Source organism: Rousettus aegyptiacus, unplaced genomic scaffold (genome assembly GCF_014176215.1).
Source record: "Rousettus aegyptiacus isolate mRouAeg1 unplaced genomic scaffold, mRouAeg1.p scaffold_m13_p_13, whole genome shotgun sequence".
In the NCBI taxonomy this organism is placed as follows: Eukaryota; Metazoa; Chordata; class Mammalia; order Chiroptera; family Pteropodidae; genus Rousettus; species Rousettus aegyptiacus.
In genome coordinates, this window is record NW_023416288.1 from 68,220,470 (window position 1) to 68,239,329 (window position 18,860).

Here is an 18,860-nt window from a genome sequence, read left to right on the forward strand (position 1 = left end):
CAACCAAAGATTGTCTTGCCTTAGAAAAATAGATTTTAAAAGGTAAATTTTATAAAAAGATATCTTTAATGACAGAAAAAATGTCCAATTTCGAATTGGTATCATTTGTGGTCAGTAGAAAATTTTTTTGCTTCTCTTTGGCTTACAAGACTAGTGAAAAAGTCCTATCCAAAAATTACCCTTTAGCAACATGTTTCAAATGCATGTAATTCAGATTTTAACTCTTTCTCAAGGTAATTCACATCCATTATTGAATAAGATCATTTATACAGTATAAAGTATATTTCAGTTGCATAATTTGATGTGGATTCAATTTCTTTCAGGAAAGACAGGAGGAGTATTAGATACTAAATATTTTGACATGTGGGGAGGAGGTAAGTTTAAATAACCTAACTATTCTGTTGCTAGTACTGACTTCTTAATCACCTAAATATAATGTTGCCCCTTCATGAGAGAATAATGGTACTATTTTTGTGTTCATTTTGTTTCTCTTTTCACTAAATGTCCAGCTGTGTTTAAGTGATCAGTCATATAGTATTTACTTTTTTAACTAAAATTGTGTGTAATCTTGAACAATACTATTAAAGGGGAGATTTAAAAAAATCTTGAGTCCTATTTCTTGCAGGACAACTAATTCAAAACTTTGGGCTCCTTTAGATTCTGTCTGAAATTGTTAAAAAGAATGAACAATTTGATGATGGGCATAACTAACATAAGTGTTTTGAACTGACTGAATTGATTTCTTTATATGTGATTTCCCAGTCTCAAAAATACGTCATAACCAGCATTATGATTAAGGTAGATGAGCATCCGAGAGAAGGAATAGAATTTCCTTTCTAGTTCATTGGACTTAGAGTGAGGTACAGATAGATATCTCCTGTATTTGAAAGTCCCTTGGGGAGCAGGTGGAAGTCACTCACCAGCATGCAGGGACAAGTACTGGCTCTACGAGATGCCGCCCCAAAGCAAAGGATTTCTCCCTCTAGTTCTAAGACCAACACAGATTTGTCTTTTCAGTCTTCTCTAAATTTATCAGCACAGGACTCTCCCTTTCCCTCCCTACGCACTTTACGTATTGCCTAATAGCCAGCAGCTGTAAGCTTCTTGAAATGTATGTTAAGAGTTTTCAGACAATTCAGCTTTTTCTAATATTTCTTCAGCTTGTAACAGGATGCTACATAACATTTACTTTTTACCCGAGATGAGGAGAACTTTTCATAGTTGTCAAAACGGTGTAAACTTAAAATGCTACCATCAGTTTCAGACCCTAAAGGCATGGGTGGTCATATCAAAACTACTACACAGAAACACCTTAACAGAACTGTTGTTGGAATCAGCCATGTGACCAGAGGCTCTGGTATTTCATCACAAGCAGATCCATTACTGGTGAACATACTCCTCCAATTGAAAAGAAGTCGCAGTTTACTGCCATCTTTGCATTTAAGTGGAAATGGTTTGTTAGCTGCTCTGGTACATTTTTTTAAAAATTAAAAATGCTATTATAAAATATAATCAAAAAAAATCTTTGGCGTCTTTGCCGTGGAAAGAAACTGAGTAAATTTGAAGTAATGCAGCTTTGACGTAGCGTTAGACCTAGGGGCTGTTCTAGATGCGAAATGATTTGCAGTACCTGCTCTGTCTCTGCATTACCAGTTTTTAGTCACCAAAGGGATTTATTTTGAAGTCCTCATGAACCTGGATATACTAGACGAAGCAAGTAATGACTATAATGTTTGCCATAATTAGTTTGGCTTTTAGTGGTGACCTAATATACATTCCTTCTCCTAGTTTATGGTAAGTGGATATGCCCAGAAGATCCTGTAAATCATTTGTGTGTGTCTCTGTGTGTGCGAATATTTACACATTTATGTAATTTTAAAAAGCACAGGCCCTTTTGTGAATTGGACCAAACTTATGTATCCTCTTTTTAGGAAAGTACTCATACAAACAAATTTATATAAACTCAAGAAAGTCCATGAGCCTTTCTCCTGCTCCCTGAGTTTCTTACTTTAAACCATGTTATGCTTCAACATAACTTCACTATGGTGTTTTTCATTTAACCCCTAGAATATCAGTCCAAAGTCACACAGGATGAATCAGGATTAGAAATTTTAAGTTGACGGTAGAATCATATTAAGGAACAAACAGTTTTTTGATTAATCTCCCTTGTGGTTACCCTATATTAGAATTTATTGATTTACAAACTTCATATTTTATATTATTAACTTTACAGATTATCACTGTGGTTACTCAGTCATCTAAAAGAAACCTGCAACCTTTTCTTTTTCTTCAGATGTGGCCCCATTTATTGAGTTTCTGAAGTCCATACAAGACGGGACAATAGTCTTAATGGGAACATATGATGATGGAGCCACCAAGTATGTAAACTTCAAAATCTATACAGCTTTTTTGAGCTATATTTTATCATTAAAAAGCAGTACATTTTAATTGAAAAAAATTTCTAAAACAGAGCAAAATTCCAGATAAACGCTATTAACATGTTTTTAGTTTTTTCCCTTTTGTTTTTTTGCGTATTCATCAGGCATATATCATTGTAAAATTAGAATCACATTGTACGTTAAGTTTGTTCTACACTTTTGTAGTGTTTTTTTTTTTTTAACAACTTGAAATCATTTTCCCTGACGTTAATATTCTTTGATAGCATCTTTCATGGTTCACCAACAGTTGATCATATAGCCCTACCTTTATTTAAAAGTTGCTCGTTATTGCCAAGATTTTGTATTATTGTGATAAACACCCTTTTACATAATTATTTTTCACCTTCGATTATGTCCTTATGGCAGATTCCTAGAAATGGAATTGTGTAGAGATAAGTGTATTATATTTTTCATAAAGTTTAATAAACGGTAGTTTGTAACTTTTCTTAAAATTGTATGTTATAAAATATGAAAAATACAGAAAAGTGCAAAGAAGAAAACAAATTACAATTTATCTAACTACTCAGAGATAACCATTGATATTATTTAATTTCTATCTCCAGATTTTTTAATGCACATATTTTATCTTAAACATTTGGAACAGTAGCATTTATAGCATACCTTTTCATTTACTTATGTGGTGAATATTTTCCCATAGAATTAAATATTTTTTTCATAATAGTTGTTCATGTCTGCCAAGTTTTTTCAATGTGTCATGATTTAAAATCTGTTTAATAAAACACCTATTTCTGAATGTTTAGACTCTGTCCAATTTTCATACTTAGCAAAAATATACTATCTTAAACTTTTTCGAAATCAATTTTCTTAAGATAATTTTTTTGTAGTAGGTTGTTGAATTAAAGGATGTGCACATTTTTTAAAAGGATTTTTTAAAGTTTGTGCCAATTTTACATGTCTCTTAGAAGTTTGTAATAAAAAAAGCAGTACACCGATTGTTAATTTTTTTAAAGTTCAGTCTTAAAAGTTTTAGAGAGGAAACTTGTTTTAACATGCCTTCTTTGGTTATTGGTGAGCTGGATTTTTTAAACACATGTTTTGGCTCCTTCTCTTATAAATTGTCTTTTGACCATTCAGGTTGATTCTTATTTATTTGCAAGAGTCCTTTATATATTAAGGATATTAACCATTTCTCATGTTAAAATGTATTCTTTTGCACATCATTTGCTTTTAATTTTGTTAATTTATGGTGCTTTTTAATTTTTAGAAGTTTATTCTAATTCTTATATAGACAGATCTGTGGATTTTCCTGTTGAGCTTTTCTACTTTTATACTTGAGAAATATTTTTCCATTTCTAACTTAGATATTTAGGAGATTTTTCTCTTCCAGTTATTTTACCATTTTCATGTACTTTTAGAAATCCACTTGTAATTTTCCAGCAACTTATAATGCATATTATTATGTAGATTTTACTTTGTTTCCGAAAGTTCTGTTCTATTTATTCCTGCTCCGATATGACACTATTTCAATTTTTTAAATAACTTCGATAAAAAGTAAGTGTAATTAATATCTTTCTGGTGGAGTAAACTCTTAACAGTCTTTCTCAAAAAAATCTTTCCTATGATACCTGTTTTGGATGACTTTTCTCAAGAATAAAAAAAAAATTTTAGGATATTTTACTTGAAAAGACGTTGAAGTATATGCTCCACACAGGAATATGGCATGTCTTCTTTTTTGTTGAGTTTTTTCTGTATGTGTTTAATGTGTAGCTACATTATGGCAGATTTGCACTAAGAAAGCAGTGCCACCTTGTGAATAGTTTTAAGCTGAAGCAGTTTCATTGACATTTGCATTTTATGTAGTTCAACTAACGATGTGTTAAACTCGGTTCGAAGGTTAAATAAAACTGGCATATTCAACCACTGCCATTTAGCTAGATAGAACTAAACAGGATATAATTAGGCTTTCCTCATCAAAAAACAACTAACTTGCTATTTACTTTTGCTGAGAGAATAGGATATTACATTTGTAATTTGAGATTTTAAAGGTTTTTTTTTTAAAGCCCTACTTTTCTAAATAGATACACATGACCTCTGTTTTTCAACAGGTTATTTCATTATTATATCTGGTGAGTGTCATACCTTTTGCCCTTCTGCTAATAATGATTTGCAGCCAAACCTAGGAACTAGGCGAGGATGATGTTTTCTTTTTAGCTGCTATTTATTGGTGTTCATCGAATGCAGACATGGAGAAAATCCTTATGAAGGGCCTTCTGTGTCTATTAAATGTAACAAAATATAACCACATATCTTGGCAGATGTCTGACTATTTGAAGTGATTCCTCAGTTGTAGTATACCCAGCCTTATATGGGAATGAAAAGCTCTGATTGATGTATTGCAGCTTTTCCTCACATAGGCTGTTGGATTTTACCTTCTAAGGACTAGCTTGTTCTCCCACTTATACCTAAGAGAACTGAGAGGATAAAATTACAGAGTTCTCTGCAAATTATAGAGTTGGTGTGCAGGTGGTTAGGGAAAGTGGGCTCAGATCTGTGCAGTCGTTCCTCCCCGATCCTGGTCACCACCATTCATAGTAAGCCCCTCAGCTACACTCTGAACTTCAGCAGAATAACTGAGATGGGTCTCCATCACGGCGTTTCTCAAAGTGTATTCAGTAGAACCCCAGTTTCTTAAAACTATTATAATGGTCAAATAAATTTGAGATGGCACCTTTTTGTGGGTTTACAATAAAAATCTCCCAGGTTCTGCCCTAAAGAAAATACTTTACCTTTGTTTATGCCAGTGTTTCTTGATTTTTAACCAGGAAGCACATTTTAAAAACAACAAAAAACCTACATCCAGGAAAACTTACACTTTAGGAAGTGCAGGTCTCTAATGATACCTACTTTCCATCTCAACCATCTCTAAATTGTTTGGTTTTTTTTTTCATTTGTTTAATAGAAAATATAGTAGTTTGAATGAGCTAGCTAAATTTTGCTATTGTATTTCTCCTTTTGGAGAGAAAACTCTATGATGTGTTAGTTAGCCTCATGCCTAAGTGAGGCGTTTAAATGTCGATGTCTTGAAGTAAGAGATCTTCTGGGTCACTTGAGACAGCATCACAGCCCTGGGCCATGGTCCCTGGAACTTCACTATGAATGCCTCCACTGACCCGTTCACTTCATAAGCGTGCTGGTACTCTTGTCATTTCTCTATTTGAAACAAACAAAACATAAAACTATTCTTAAGTGAATGTTATGTTCTTGGATTGGTCTCCCTCTAAATTCCTCCTGATAGTCCTTCTCTTGGATAAGTGGAAAAACAAAATAAATGTTCTCCCCAAATGGTACTCAGGTATTTGAAGCTAAACAGCATTTCTCTTTTAGTTTTCTCTTCTCCAGGCTCAGTGCACGTGGCTCTTTTAACCTTTTATCATGTTACATTTCTAGCTTGTTTTACCCTCCTGGCTGTATTTTTGGACATTCTCTAGTTGATTATTGTCTCTCTTGAATTGAGTGCCCCAAATTGAACACCATGTTCCAGACGTGGTCTGGCCAGTCCTGGGTACAGTGGAGAAGTTAGCTTACCATGCTGTAGAGATTACATTTCTTTGAATATTCATGTGTACTCGTATTGTATTAGTTTTCTTTAAACAGTCACATCACATATTTGGCTCATGAGTTTTTGGTCAAATTAAATTCACAGATCTTTTCATTTGGTCTCAGACTTTTGTGTTTTAATCACTGCCAAGTCAGGTCTTTCTCCCCATTCAGAACTTGATTTTATTTCATCTAAATGAAGGACTTTATATTCATGTATCCTTGTTAAATTTAATTTTGCCAATTTTGGCCCACTTGGCCTTGATTCTGACATTTGTCATGTGAGGATTTCATGATCCAGGCTTTGTATTCTCTCCAAAGTTGTTCTTATATTTAAATCTAAGCCATTGATAAAAATGTTTACCAAGGGCAGTGTGCCACCCTGCGGGAGACCTTCTGCAAAGGATTTGTTTATTAATCAACTGCAAAAACTACTTTTCAGACAGCTGCCAGTGTACCCTAATAGGCACACCATTCAGGGCCGTGCCATTATTATCCGAAACTAACAGATGCTCACTTAATTTCATGACTATGCTAATAACGGTACCCTGATCCACCATGCAAAAACCTCTTCAAAAGCTGAAATAACTTGACTTTATTCATCCTTCCTTCCTACTGCCACTTTTTCTCTTTTCTTCTTTGTTTTAATGCTCACAGGAGCTCCTTTAATCCCTTCAAGAATTTTGTTAGGAATTGAAATTGGTTTTATTGGGCCCTTGTTTCTAAAATGTACCTTGCCTGTTTTAGAAAACTGGAATATTTAACTTTTAATGTCTTAGCATTTCCAATTTCCATGATGCTTCTAAAATAACTATCACTACATCGAAGATTATATTAACAAGTTCCTTTAGAATTTTAAGTATGTGATGTGTGGGCCTGGAGGTTTAAATTTAGTTTAAAGCTCTTATATCGACATTCTTGAATTACTATTCCCTTTTCATGTTGATCAAAGAGTGTTCGCCTCTCTGGAAAAGATAATCATGCTTTGATCTCAGTATTATATTCTCCTTGCGAAACAGTGGGTCTCTTCGTTATTCACACTTAGTAGCAAAAGTTCCTTCTGTGGCCTTTACAAGTTTTATGAATCTCATCTCATTCTAAGCACTGCAGGCCTTCCTGGTGGTAGTAGTAAAAGTTTTGTCATTAGTAATAGGATTTGCCTTTTATTTTGTACACTTCCTTTTTTAAGCTCAGGCCCATCACAGAGCATTCTTATAGTAGTGTTATTTAGAAACTATCTTTTTTTTTCTGAGATTATTAGCAAATTACAAAGTGAACATTATTGGGGTATTTGTTTTTTCATTTGTTTTTAAGAGTCATTTTCTTGCATAAGAGTTTCTAATCTGAACTTTTTATAATATGCTCTCTTTAAAGACTAGGCCTCATGGTTACCTATGCCTAGAGTTCCTTATTCTTCAAACTCCTTAAGAGACCGTGGTGATTTTCTTCCAATATTCTCAACACTCTACTTCCTAGCTGGTTCTTCCTTGTTAGTCGGAACTGAGCCCAGAATATCATTTCTCCTTCTTGCTTTCTGTACTTTTTGAGAAAAGGGGACCCGGACTTGGTTTGGTGGTATGACCTATGTCTTTCCTTTCCCAGCAAAGATGGAGGCAGATTGGAGGCTCCCCATCTCCAGTCCCCATCTCCTCTTTTTCTCCAGACTGCCTCTGTGCAGCCTTAGAATCTTTTCTAGGAAAACCTGATGCCTTTGTTTGTCTAGTTTCTGGTTTATCACAGGCAATTTTCTATTCATTTTTAAAGAAAATTCCCAACTTAAATAATTTTTTCCATGTAAGTTTTTAACGACTCATCCAGTTATGAGCATTAGTAAAGATTAAAGTACATGTAATAAACTCGCGGTGCCTCCTATATAGAACTAAAAGCGTATCTCAAAGCTTCACGTTGTATGTAACTATTAGTTACCCTGGCTTTTAAAAACTAGGGCATTTTGACACCTATTGTATGTTTGATCTAGTGTGTAAAATATTGGCTACATTGCATAGTTTTATTTAAACTTCTTTTTGAAATATGAAATCATCTTTTACTTAGCATAATAGAAAATACCAAAAAGGAATAATAAAGTTCCCCAACCTCGACATAGGCAGATCAGAAAACTTTAGAAGTCACTGAGAGAGTTATTTGGTTATAAAACTATAGCTGGATAGACATAGATTGGGGCATGTGGCAGGGGTGCCCGGGACCACCACCAGGTTTGATGATTTACTAGGGAGATTTACAGCAGCGTATACATCTGCTCATGTAAGGCTATCTGTTATGGCAAAAGGATATAATGCAGAATTAGCATGTTTACATACAAGCAAATGTGCATGGGGCAGAGTCAAGTTTCCAAGTGTCCTCTCCCATTGGAGTTACAGAGAACATGCTTAATTTCTCCAGCGACAAGTTGTGACAACAGTGTGAAATTCTGTCTACTAGGGCATCTTATTAGAAACTCAGTACAAAGGGTTTTTATCAGGAGCTGATCTTGTGGGCACCCACTGCCTAACACATCCCCAAATTCCAGACTTCCAGAAAGAAAGTAGGTGTTTATCATAAACTCCATTGTTTGTACAGTTTAGGCACAGTGAACCATTCCACTGGATTCTGGAAACAGTGGGAGCCCATCCCAAATCCAAGTTTCCAGATGCCAGCCAAGGACCAGTCTTGCGAGTCGAGTCGGCCTTTCTAAGGATAGCCAACTCCAGCCTGCTCTGTTAACCCTTTTCTGTACAGGACCTAAGGCGTTCTCATGGGAAAATAAGGGAAGAAATAACCACAGTCAAAACATAAAGCTAAATTTTCAAGTTGCTTCTAGATCTTTGGCCAAATTGGCTTAGTGTATTCACACAGATCAAAATGATCACTTCTCGAATCCAAAAGTACAGAAGTAAAAGTGACTGCCCTTCAATATATTTCTTAATTGATGCAAAATTCTTAGATATGAAAGCTTTTATGTACCTTTTGCAGGGGGCGAGGCCTGCATTTGGATAACCACCTACTTCGCAAACAGTTTTTATGTGTAAGCCATCCCACAACGTGTGCGAACTTAATATTCAGCTGTTTATGAGCAATCCTAAAGCCTGCCAGGTGCCAGTTTGTAATTTTTCTGAGATGTAAGTGTGAATCAAGCCCAAGGCGCCTCTTCAGGAGGCTGTCACTGAGCTGCACAGTGAACCAAGGCCGGACCTCTGTGTTTTGATACTATTTATTCTTGTTATAGTAAAACTTGCCTATTAGTGCTGATGATGCAAACAAAATATTCAAAGAAAGTACCCAGAAAATAGAATTGGATAAATTAATGAGTGGAATTTGACAGTCTTCATACATGTGATATGCTAACACTGGAAATAAGCATTGCAGGGTTCACGCAATACTTTCAGGGTGTATCCCTCTAAAGCAAAAGTTGCTGATAAGTGAACAAACAAAAAGTGGTGGCTAATTCATGTGAGGTTGGGCACAGGAAACACAGCTATAGACAAACCTTAGGGAGCAAGCGAGGGGCATATCCACATGATCTGTAAAGGCCTTACGGTCTTCAGGAGGCCAAGACTGCACTGGTTCTTTTGCACAGCTGTTTCATTTATTTTTATTTCACTTGGTTATAAACGCATCGCTTTGTACAGATCTGAGTCTGAAAGGCTAAATATTCCAGGACAACAACTGATTTTCTCACTGACTGTAGTGAACTTCCCCAGGTGGACAGCAAAGGCCGGGCTGTGGTTAAAACAGCTCTACTGCCCATCTGATATGGGTGGTTTGCATAAATTGTGGAAGTCTGTGCATTTCTTTCCTGTTTTATGAAATTTTTTTTAAAAAAAGAAAAACATAAACGATCCCATTTATCCTTGAGTTAGTTAAATGAGAACTGTCGTAGCCAGTGTTTTTTTCATTAATACATTGAAGGAGCTAACTGACATTAGCATGTGATATGTCAAAGAACTTACTTGTCTGTGGGGTAAATCAGCACCTTCCTGACTGACCTGGCTGATAGAAACGACTTGCTACCAAATAGCTGTGCAGGTGGCCGTTAGTTGTCTTTTTGTTCTTTTTCTTTTTCTTTTTTTTTTTTAGCTCCACTGAATTTCCTCCCGCTTTCGAGACAGAGGAGACGTGGAGAATCACTCAACATTAGGATGACAACCTACGCAAAATGCCTCTGCGGCACCTTTCATTTAGCTGTTTCCCTAGCAGTTGGCTTTTGTCACTGTCCTTCCTCCTGCTGGGAGGTACTTAGCTGCTGTTTTCATTTTTTATTAAATAACCACTTAGCACTTAGCGCTTAAGGACAATTTATATCCCTAGTCTCATAATTCATTTTATTTTAAGTAAAACTTAGAATTAGAAATGTCTCTTTTTCTATTAGCATTTAACTTTATTCACATGCAATTCACAAAGGGTTTAGTGGAGATTCAAAGTGATTTTCAATTGTATAAAGATGTTGGTTGCTTAAGACCTTGGATTAGCCTGGAGAGGCATCTAGTAACTGCAGTATCCCGTATTTTTTTGATGGATGTAGCTGAAAGTTAATTATTGTTGTGAAACGAAAACTTCTAAAAGGTACTTCTTAATAGAATAAACTTAAAATTATTTTCTAGGGTTTATGTCTTTTGTCACTAAAGAATTCAAAAAGTAGGAATTAGTAGGTTGATCACACTGCGAGATATAAAAATGTTGAATCACTCTATATCGTACACCTAAAATTAATATAACTAATATAATACTGTATACTGGCTATTCTTAAAAAAGTCACATAGGACTGGTGCTCTGAAAACATTCTTGTATTCTTTTTTTATGTTCTCTTACTTAAGCCTACATTTTCTCATTTCGTCTCATGGTAAATATCCTAGGTAACCAGTATTACTTTTATAACATAGAGTGCACTGTTTATTGTATCATTCCTTTTCTTCCTCTAAGACTCAATGATGAGGCACGGCGGCTCATTGCTGAATTGGGGAGTACGTCTATTACCAGTCTTGGTTTTAGAGACAACTGGGTCTTCTGTGGTGGGAAAGGCATTAAGACAAAAAGCCCTTTTGAACAGGTTAGTGTCTTAGACTTCACTATTAATGGATAAAAGCAAATTGTATGAAACCATATGATATATATTCCTATCCCAGCTATTTGTAATTTAGATAAAGCAGACAATAAATATATTCACATATTTTTTATAAGTTCTTGGTAATCAGTTATTTGAAGTAACATGGCAGTGGTTTAATTTCAAAGTTTAAAAATAGTCAAATTTTGTATGGGAATTTTTTTTCCTATATGACAGTGCATTGACATATGAGTGCTTTTATAATAAGCCTTTTAGGAAACATTAGTTATTAAAGATTTTAATTGAGTTTTTGATCTAATAATCAATTAAGTTTGGAAATACTTCAGAACTTAGTAGAATGTACTTTTTGGCTAAAAAATGATCTTTTAATAAACATCTGCAGTGTTTTGTTCTTTTTGCTGTTATTTGAAAGTCTGCCGCAACATGCCAGTCCCGAGGGTTTCTCATTTAATATCTTGAACCATCATTTTTATATGAACTCATTGTTGACATGAGTGTTAGTGAAATGAGTGCACTAAAGCATGTCGTTGAAGAGAAGCAGTCCACCAAGGTTTTTGAAACCGTATACTATTATTGTGTTCCGACAGCACATAAAGAACAATAAGGACACAAACAAATATGAAGGCTGGCCTGAAGTTGTAGAAATGGAAGGATGCATCCCACAAAAGCAAGACTGACGTGGAGAAAATCGAAGGACGCGCACTTTCACTGTTAATGGGACAACTACAATAGCGAAACTACATGTAAATATTTTAAGAGCATGCAGCCATCTCGGCGTGTGCATGAGCATTCTCTTTTGATATCAGGATTATTTATTGGTAACGTAGATGTCTTTGTAAATAGTCGTCATAATGAGGAAATCATTGAACCATTTCTAAGCACATTTCTCTAATAGTAAAATGTGTAGACTGCTGTGGAAATGACATCTTTTAATTCCAAAAGCGTACTTGTGGATAACTCCACAGATCATGAAAAATAATTGATATATATACTGGTTGCTGTGAAACTCTATCATGGAATAATATGGATTCGAGAGAGGAGACTTTGTTTTCTTTTTTTTTATATATATATATATATTGCTTTTTGATGATAGTAGCTTTTAAAGATATTTGGCTAGGTGTGTTTGTAATGTCACTTTACAGTCTGACTCTCCTTATGTACCTCTTTTCGTAGTCTTTATCTTTCCCAATAAACCAAGAAATAAAATTATATGAAAATCTATATCAGATATGTGAAAAGCACAACAAATTTTTTTTTTAATGTATACAGTAAAAAGTAAAGATAAACGTAGGTGGCTTTCAGGACTATAGCTTGCTGGCTTTTTGTGTTAGTAACATGAGTAAGTCGATTCTGTATAAGCTACTTAGACCAAGGGCACAGGTGCAACTCCATAGAACTGGGAAACTGGGCCAAGTCCCTTCCCAACCGACTTAGTCATTCCAGACAGCCGTGTCAGTATATTTAGAGAAATATACTGGCATATATTTTCCTTATATGTTATCAGTATGACAAAGTGGTTTGGAAAGAGGCATGCTTTTAATATCATAATAATTTTGATTTGGAAACCAAGAAATTAATTTTGTATTTACCTTATTTAACTTCATACTGCCAGTTTTTGCCTAAAGATATATATTGAAATATTTAGAAAGGATCTAATTATTGAATGGACTGATAACATTTAAAAATAATTTTATTTGGTGCAAAGTGATTTCATATCCAATTCTGTGTAAAAATATAAGAGATCAAACTTTTTTGTTAACTTTAGATGTTTACTAAATGACTCAAACTTTTATTTTTAAAAAATTTTTAGGCCATTAAATACTTACTACATATGAAATATAAACTGGAACACAGAGAAATTTAATGATCTAACCACCATCCACAATGAAAGGCAGCACTTAAATTTTGAATCTAAATTTTAGGTAACTTGTATAAAAAAACAAAAGCAGTATTTTTTATTTTGTTGTAAACCAAGTTGGAAGCTATTCAGCTATTTCTTAAATATTGATGAGCTTTGGGATACTGTTTATTTCCTCAAACTGAGTGTAATTCATGATTAACTGCACCTTACAAGTTTAAACAATTTTTGTAAACTTTTCAGATTTTGGTGCTTATATGCTAAATCACACGCAGCATGTACATTTTGGCATTTTAAAACACTTCCCTCAATTCTGGAAATTAAAAGAATAGGAGTTTAGAGTTCCAGAGATTGTGAAATAAATGTTGCATTTTTTAAAAAAAGAAAAATGAAAATATACTTGGTTTTGCATTGTGAATTTTTTTGTATTGTCCGGCAGGGTAATATCCCTAACAGAACTTCTCTTTAAGGTCTGTCAAACATTTATTGTCCTGCCTAACATGCACAATTTAAGTTGTTTCTATGGTTAAACATACCGGTATCCTCAGGATATATCTTAACGTGTACAGAATTTAAGTATCTAAATAGCAGGCCATCACTTTCAAGATGAAGACTGTAAAATGGTAGCTCTGTGAAGGTGTCTACAGTGTCGGAAGAAGGGCAGAGATTGGTTCTGGAACTGCTGGGTGCGTCTGCTCTTGTTCGGTTCTGTCTTGTACAGATTGTGCCAACTTAACTTTGGAAGCAATAATTTTACTACATTTCATTTCCAGACATCTTTTAAAAAAAAATCAGCATTATACATGAAACAATGCTTATTTAATGTTAAGAATTTTATTAAGATCAAACTTGGCACTGACACTTTGGTACTTTAAATTGTGTTTAAGGACTTACAGATGCATATTTTTTATTTGTAATCATAGGTGCTTTCCCAGAGCAAGTGTATTATAATATGTCTGTTAAAATTAACCTAAGATAGGAAAATAAGTGATACTTGAGAAATTAAAGAAAAACTGAGCCAGAGTCTTTATATCCCTGACTTTAATTTGATTAAAGTAAAATGTATCATTGTTTTTTCTATATTTTATTGTGTTTTCAAATGAATCAGCTAATATTTTATAATTTTATGCTGGGTGAAGCTCATCGTGTTTAGCCTGTATTGGTACTTTAACAGTTTACACAAATGATAAATAATTGGAGCCCCCTCTCGCCCCGCCACCACCAAAAGGGTTGATCGTTTCATTCAGTTTGGTTATCATTCCCCATTTTTAAATGAAAGGATGAGAAATATACTGTTTAATTGGTGTCTCAATTAAAAGTGGAATAAATACTTTAGAATACTTTTAAAAATGTGAAAAGAAAAAATTCTTATGTTGATAAGGGAAAAGATTTGCCATTTAACCTCTTTGATTAGGCCTCGGACAGCAGTAAGTACATGTAAAGTAAGAGTTGTAGAATAAAGTACCAGATTTTACCTTTTCTAAAGCATTCATCAGAAGACTTATTACTTTCTTTTCCCAGGATGACTATTCTGCCATATACTGAGATTTTCATTGTTATATGCCAATGGCTAATTAATCTCCATTCCCCTCAAAGTACTGTCCATTTAACTAGGCCTGTCCTCTTCGACTGCTTGCCTCCCCCTCCCCCATCCCCTTTCTTCAGGTTCTAGTCACATTAAGGGTTAGACAGAGTGAAAAACAGATGGACCTAGAGTGGAAATGTCAGTCAGTTGCTAGGCAGGTAGAAGGGAGCAGCAAATGCTGCAGGTGGCGTGGTGAAAGGCCATCCGAGAGTCTGCGAACCTTTCACCCATCCAGTGAGAGGCAGATTCCTGGAGGCAGCTCTGTTAAGGAAGTACTTTCAACGCTAGGATGGCTCTTCTAGGAGTGCTCAGAAGAGAAAAGACTGGCCAGCCCTCTAGTTAGAGATAGAAGAGAGGTTTCTCTTGGGTTCGTTCCACGGAAGGTTTATGAGCAAACAACTCAGGGAAGACAACCCTCCCGGCACAGCTAGTTCGTGGGTAGGATTTTCTGCCATTACTAAATTCACTGTTCAGCTCCGCATAAAATATGCCCACTGCTGGAGTGCAGTGGCTAGTAGAAGAACAAGTTGAGACTCAATCAATACAATATATTCCCTTTTGTTAGGGAAAATTGATTTGTGAACACACAAGGTCCTAATGTTCATGTAATCAGCATGTATTTGTTTCCTTTGATAGAGAAAAGGGGCCTAAAATATTTAAAGAGACTAGAATACTGTAATGGGGGGGACAGTGCAGCGTACTGGTTAAGAGGACGGACCTGCTTGAGTGTCTCTCCCACTGTCCGCTACATGAGGACCTTGAGAAAGTCCATGTCCTCACCTGTAAAACAGGGACAATACTGTGTGTTTGTGGTGACTAAAGTTCCTGGCACAAACTATTCATTAAATGCAACTGCTAGTATTTCTGTTGTTGACTGTGTCTCTTATAGGCTAGTAATGTTTTAGCCCGAAAAAAAAGCTAAGTCAGCCTCTTTAGCTTCCCAATCTCATCATACCAAGTACTATAGTCTAAATGTTCCTGTCCTCCCCAGATTCATATGTTGGAACCTAATCCCCAATGTGGTGGCATGAGGAGGTGGGGCCTTTGGGAGGTGATTAGGGGGTGAGGGTAAATTAGGTCATGAATGGGATTAGCCCTTATACAACACACCCCTGAGAGCCCCCTTGCCTCTCTGCCATATGGGGACACAGCAAGAAGATAGCCATCCGTGAATCTGGAAGCAGCCCCTCACTAGACACCCAATTTGCTGACACTGTGGTCTTGGACTTACCTGTCTCCAGAAATGTGAGAAGTAAATTTCTGTTGTTTATAACACCCACTCTGTGGTGTTTTGTTATAGCACCCTGAACGGTCTAGGACAACAAGCCTGGAGGGAACCATTAAATGACTAGAGCAGTAAGGTTATAGGAGACGATGTGGCTGTTTATTCACCGAGGTTCTCCTGGACCTCACAGGCTTTGAGTATATACCACCTACACTTTTACTCAACCACACTGACACCAAACTACCTTTCATAAGCAGAAGTCAAGCTTTTGTGTATCTCCAGGCAGCTAATATTTCAAACGAGCACATGATTATATAGTTCTACTTGCTGGCCTACCTGTATGGGAAAGTCTGGGACTCCAGCTGGAGGTAGGGAGTGTTTTCTGATTCTTTCCTGTGGCCCCAGGCAGTTGAGGAGCCTCAGGGGAGCCCTCAGCCGAAGCCCCAGTCTTGGAGAGCACAGAACTACAGACTTCGGTCCCTGTTCCTGGTGACCTGACTGGCCACCCAACACCCACTGAAGGCGGGGTGGGACAGCCAGCCAGTCAGAGGAGATGCTGGGACCCAGTTGGCACCCCCTTGCACACCCAACATTTGCTTCTTGCTCAGAACCTCCAGCAAGGTTGCCTGGGCAAGAGAAGAATCTTGATCAGGAATTTTGAAACATTTTTTTGCTTTCTGGGATCAACACTTTAATAACAGTAAGTCTGTTGTTTGAAATTTATGCATTTAACTTTCAAATACGTTTTCAGCAACGCATTATGCATTCAAATGCCACCCAGCTTTGTCCAGGTTCTGTTACTGCTGCTTGGATGAGACATGATTAGATGAACAAGCTCAGTACTGGGGCCAGGAAATTCCCTGCCAAGTCTTAGCCTTTTGTGTCACCATTGGAATGAAATGGCCACTTCGGAAATTGACTTCTGTATACCCCTGTGTACTTGGAGTCTGATTAGAGAAGTACTGTATGCTTTACTTGACAAGAGCAGAAATGAACTTCAAGGAGACTTTCTCTAAAGTCCAATTTCCGAGTGTAGGAGAGATTTAAAAGTGAATGATGCCGAGAGCTATAGTCAAAATATGTTCAGGTCATGGAGTAAGCAGAAAGTAGTCCTTAAGAGTTGTAGTTCTCATGGATAGCCCCTGGGTGGAAGAAGTGGGAGAGTCACAAGTGAGAATTTCCTTAGGTGTAAGGAAGAGGCACTGCATCTTACTTAGTCCCATGTACTCCTTATCAAGGGAGTGCAGCCTGCCCTAAATAAATGACTTCCTGTTCTCCTGTAGGGAGAAGACCTGAGGTTAAGGTTAGCAAATGAGCTTCTATCTCCACTCCTATAGAAATCTGAAATTTTTGACCCAGGAATGAGGTTGAAAGCCAATTCTTGTGGAATTGTTAGCATCTTGCAAAGGGGGTGTTAAAATCCTACTATTGAATACTCTGTTTGGAGGAGATTCCCTAGGATTCAACGGTGCTGGGCGTGTGGCAGATGGACACAGTTACAGGAGTCGGGGCAACTGAAATTTTGAGATTGTGTTCCTATATTAGTCAACAAATTTTAAAGCGCACTTTCTCAAGAAATAATGTATTAGGGATTCGGGGGGAAAATGTTCAAGCCAGTGGAGGAGAGAACGCCTTGTTCTGAATAGTGAAATTTATCTTTCAGCTTGTAAAATCATTTAGCCTACACCTATTAAATAGGGGACATGTTAAAGAGGATTTATCACATTCCTTTTTTTCAGTTTTCCCATTTCGCTATTGTGCTATATTCTATTTCTTGCCTTGCATAGAGGGAGACTTGTGAGGAGCAAAAATTAGTTGTTTGCCAGGGAGTTTGAGATGAAGCAATTACAACGAATGGGACTTTAAACTTACACCATGTTACATGTCAATTAGGTGTCAATAAAGTTGAAAAAAAAAGTACAAAAAATGACAGAAAAAATTTAAAGAGCTTATTTTAAAAGAAAAGTAGAGATTATGTCCTAGAAACAAATAGGTAATTACTGATTTACATTTTGTATATTTATACCTTTCCTTGGTTTATGAAGAGATCTAGGTGTATTTAAATGTACAGTTAGATTTGGTATTTCTCTTTTATCTAAGGTTAATTAGGGGCTGCAAGGGGCCACCTTCCTTTTTCTTGGCTAAATAAGGTCAGTGGATATATGGGCCATTGTCACGGGAGTTTGGTTGTTAGTCATAGGCAGAAGGGAAGGCTGGTGGCTTACATGGGGGTGAGTCACCCCAAGGGTTCAGACTGGCAGTTTGACAGAGGGAAACAGGCAGCCTTGTAACCATTACACTTTCTGACTTTCCGATTCTCAAACACGAATCAGATGCTTTGCCTTATTTGCAAATTAAAATGTCACACATGAAACTTTAGTTTGTGTTGACTCAGTCCACATTATTACTCTCCCTTTACAGCTGATGGGAGAGGCTGCTTTTTTTAGCACGATTTCGTTTCAAGAGTTTTTATCGTGCAAAACATCTCTAGTGGTTTTTCTTTGGATGTGAACGTAAACCATTACCAGTGGTAAATTTCATCCATCTATTAAAAATAACACCTTATGTAACAAATGGCTGTAAGCACAACAATAAAAAGGATGTAAGTATTTATTTAATGTCGCACTAAATTAGTTTGATCTATACCCCTAGTCATTTCCTTTTGGAATGATTGTTAGGCTCTTGCAGAATCCAACTGTTAGCCACATTGGGATCTAAAATAGCAGTCAACTGAAAGCATTTTGAGCCTCAAAATCAAGAGGCAGAGTATTTAATTATATTTCATGGCAATTCTAAGGTCTCCTTTCTCTCATCACTTTGCCCCTGCTCCTCGACCAAGTTTATATAACCAAAACCATGAAGCAACATCCTGTAATTTTCATTATATTTACAAATCCCCCAAACTCTTTAAATGCATACAGCGAACTCAGTGTATTGACTATTTTATTCTGTGAGAGGCATATGATAGCTAAGCACACAGACTCTGAAGCCAGTCCATTCTGAGATATTGAGCTAGTTATTTAACTATTTACTGTATCTGTTTCCTCATGTGTAAAATGATGACCACAATAATGGTACTACTCTGAGAGATTATTGTGAGGATTAAGTATGTACATGCATATAATTTACTGAGAACA

General features: G+C 36.2%; 1 protein-coding gene across 2 annotated transcripts in view; it reads left to right on the top strand.

Annotated features, from left to right (window-relative positions):
• FAM3C (FAM3 metabolism regulating signaling molecule C) overlaps window positions 1-15,359 on the top strand; it is a 48,423-nt gene extending 33,064 nt beyond the window's left edge. For both annotated transcript variants that reach the window (XM_036230986.1, XM_036230987.1), the window contains 4 exons: window positions 324-374; window positions 2,294-2,378; window positions 10,914-11,040; window positions 11,643-15,359. In XM_036230986.1, the coding sequence (XP_036086879.1) occupies window positions 324-374; window positions 2,294-2,378; window positions 10,914-11,040; window positions 11,643-11,732 (353 nt within the window). In that variant the 3' untranslated portion in view covers window positions 11,733-15,359. The remainder of the gene's footprint in view (window positions 1-323; window positions 375-2,293; window positions 2,379-10,913; window positions 11,041-11,642) is intronic.
• The last annotated feature ends 3,501 nt before the right edge of the window (window positions 15,360-18,860 follow it).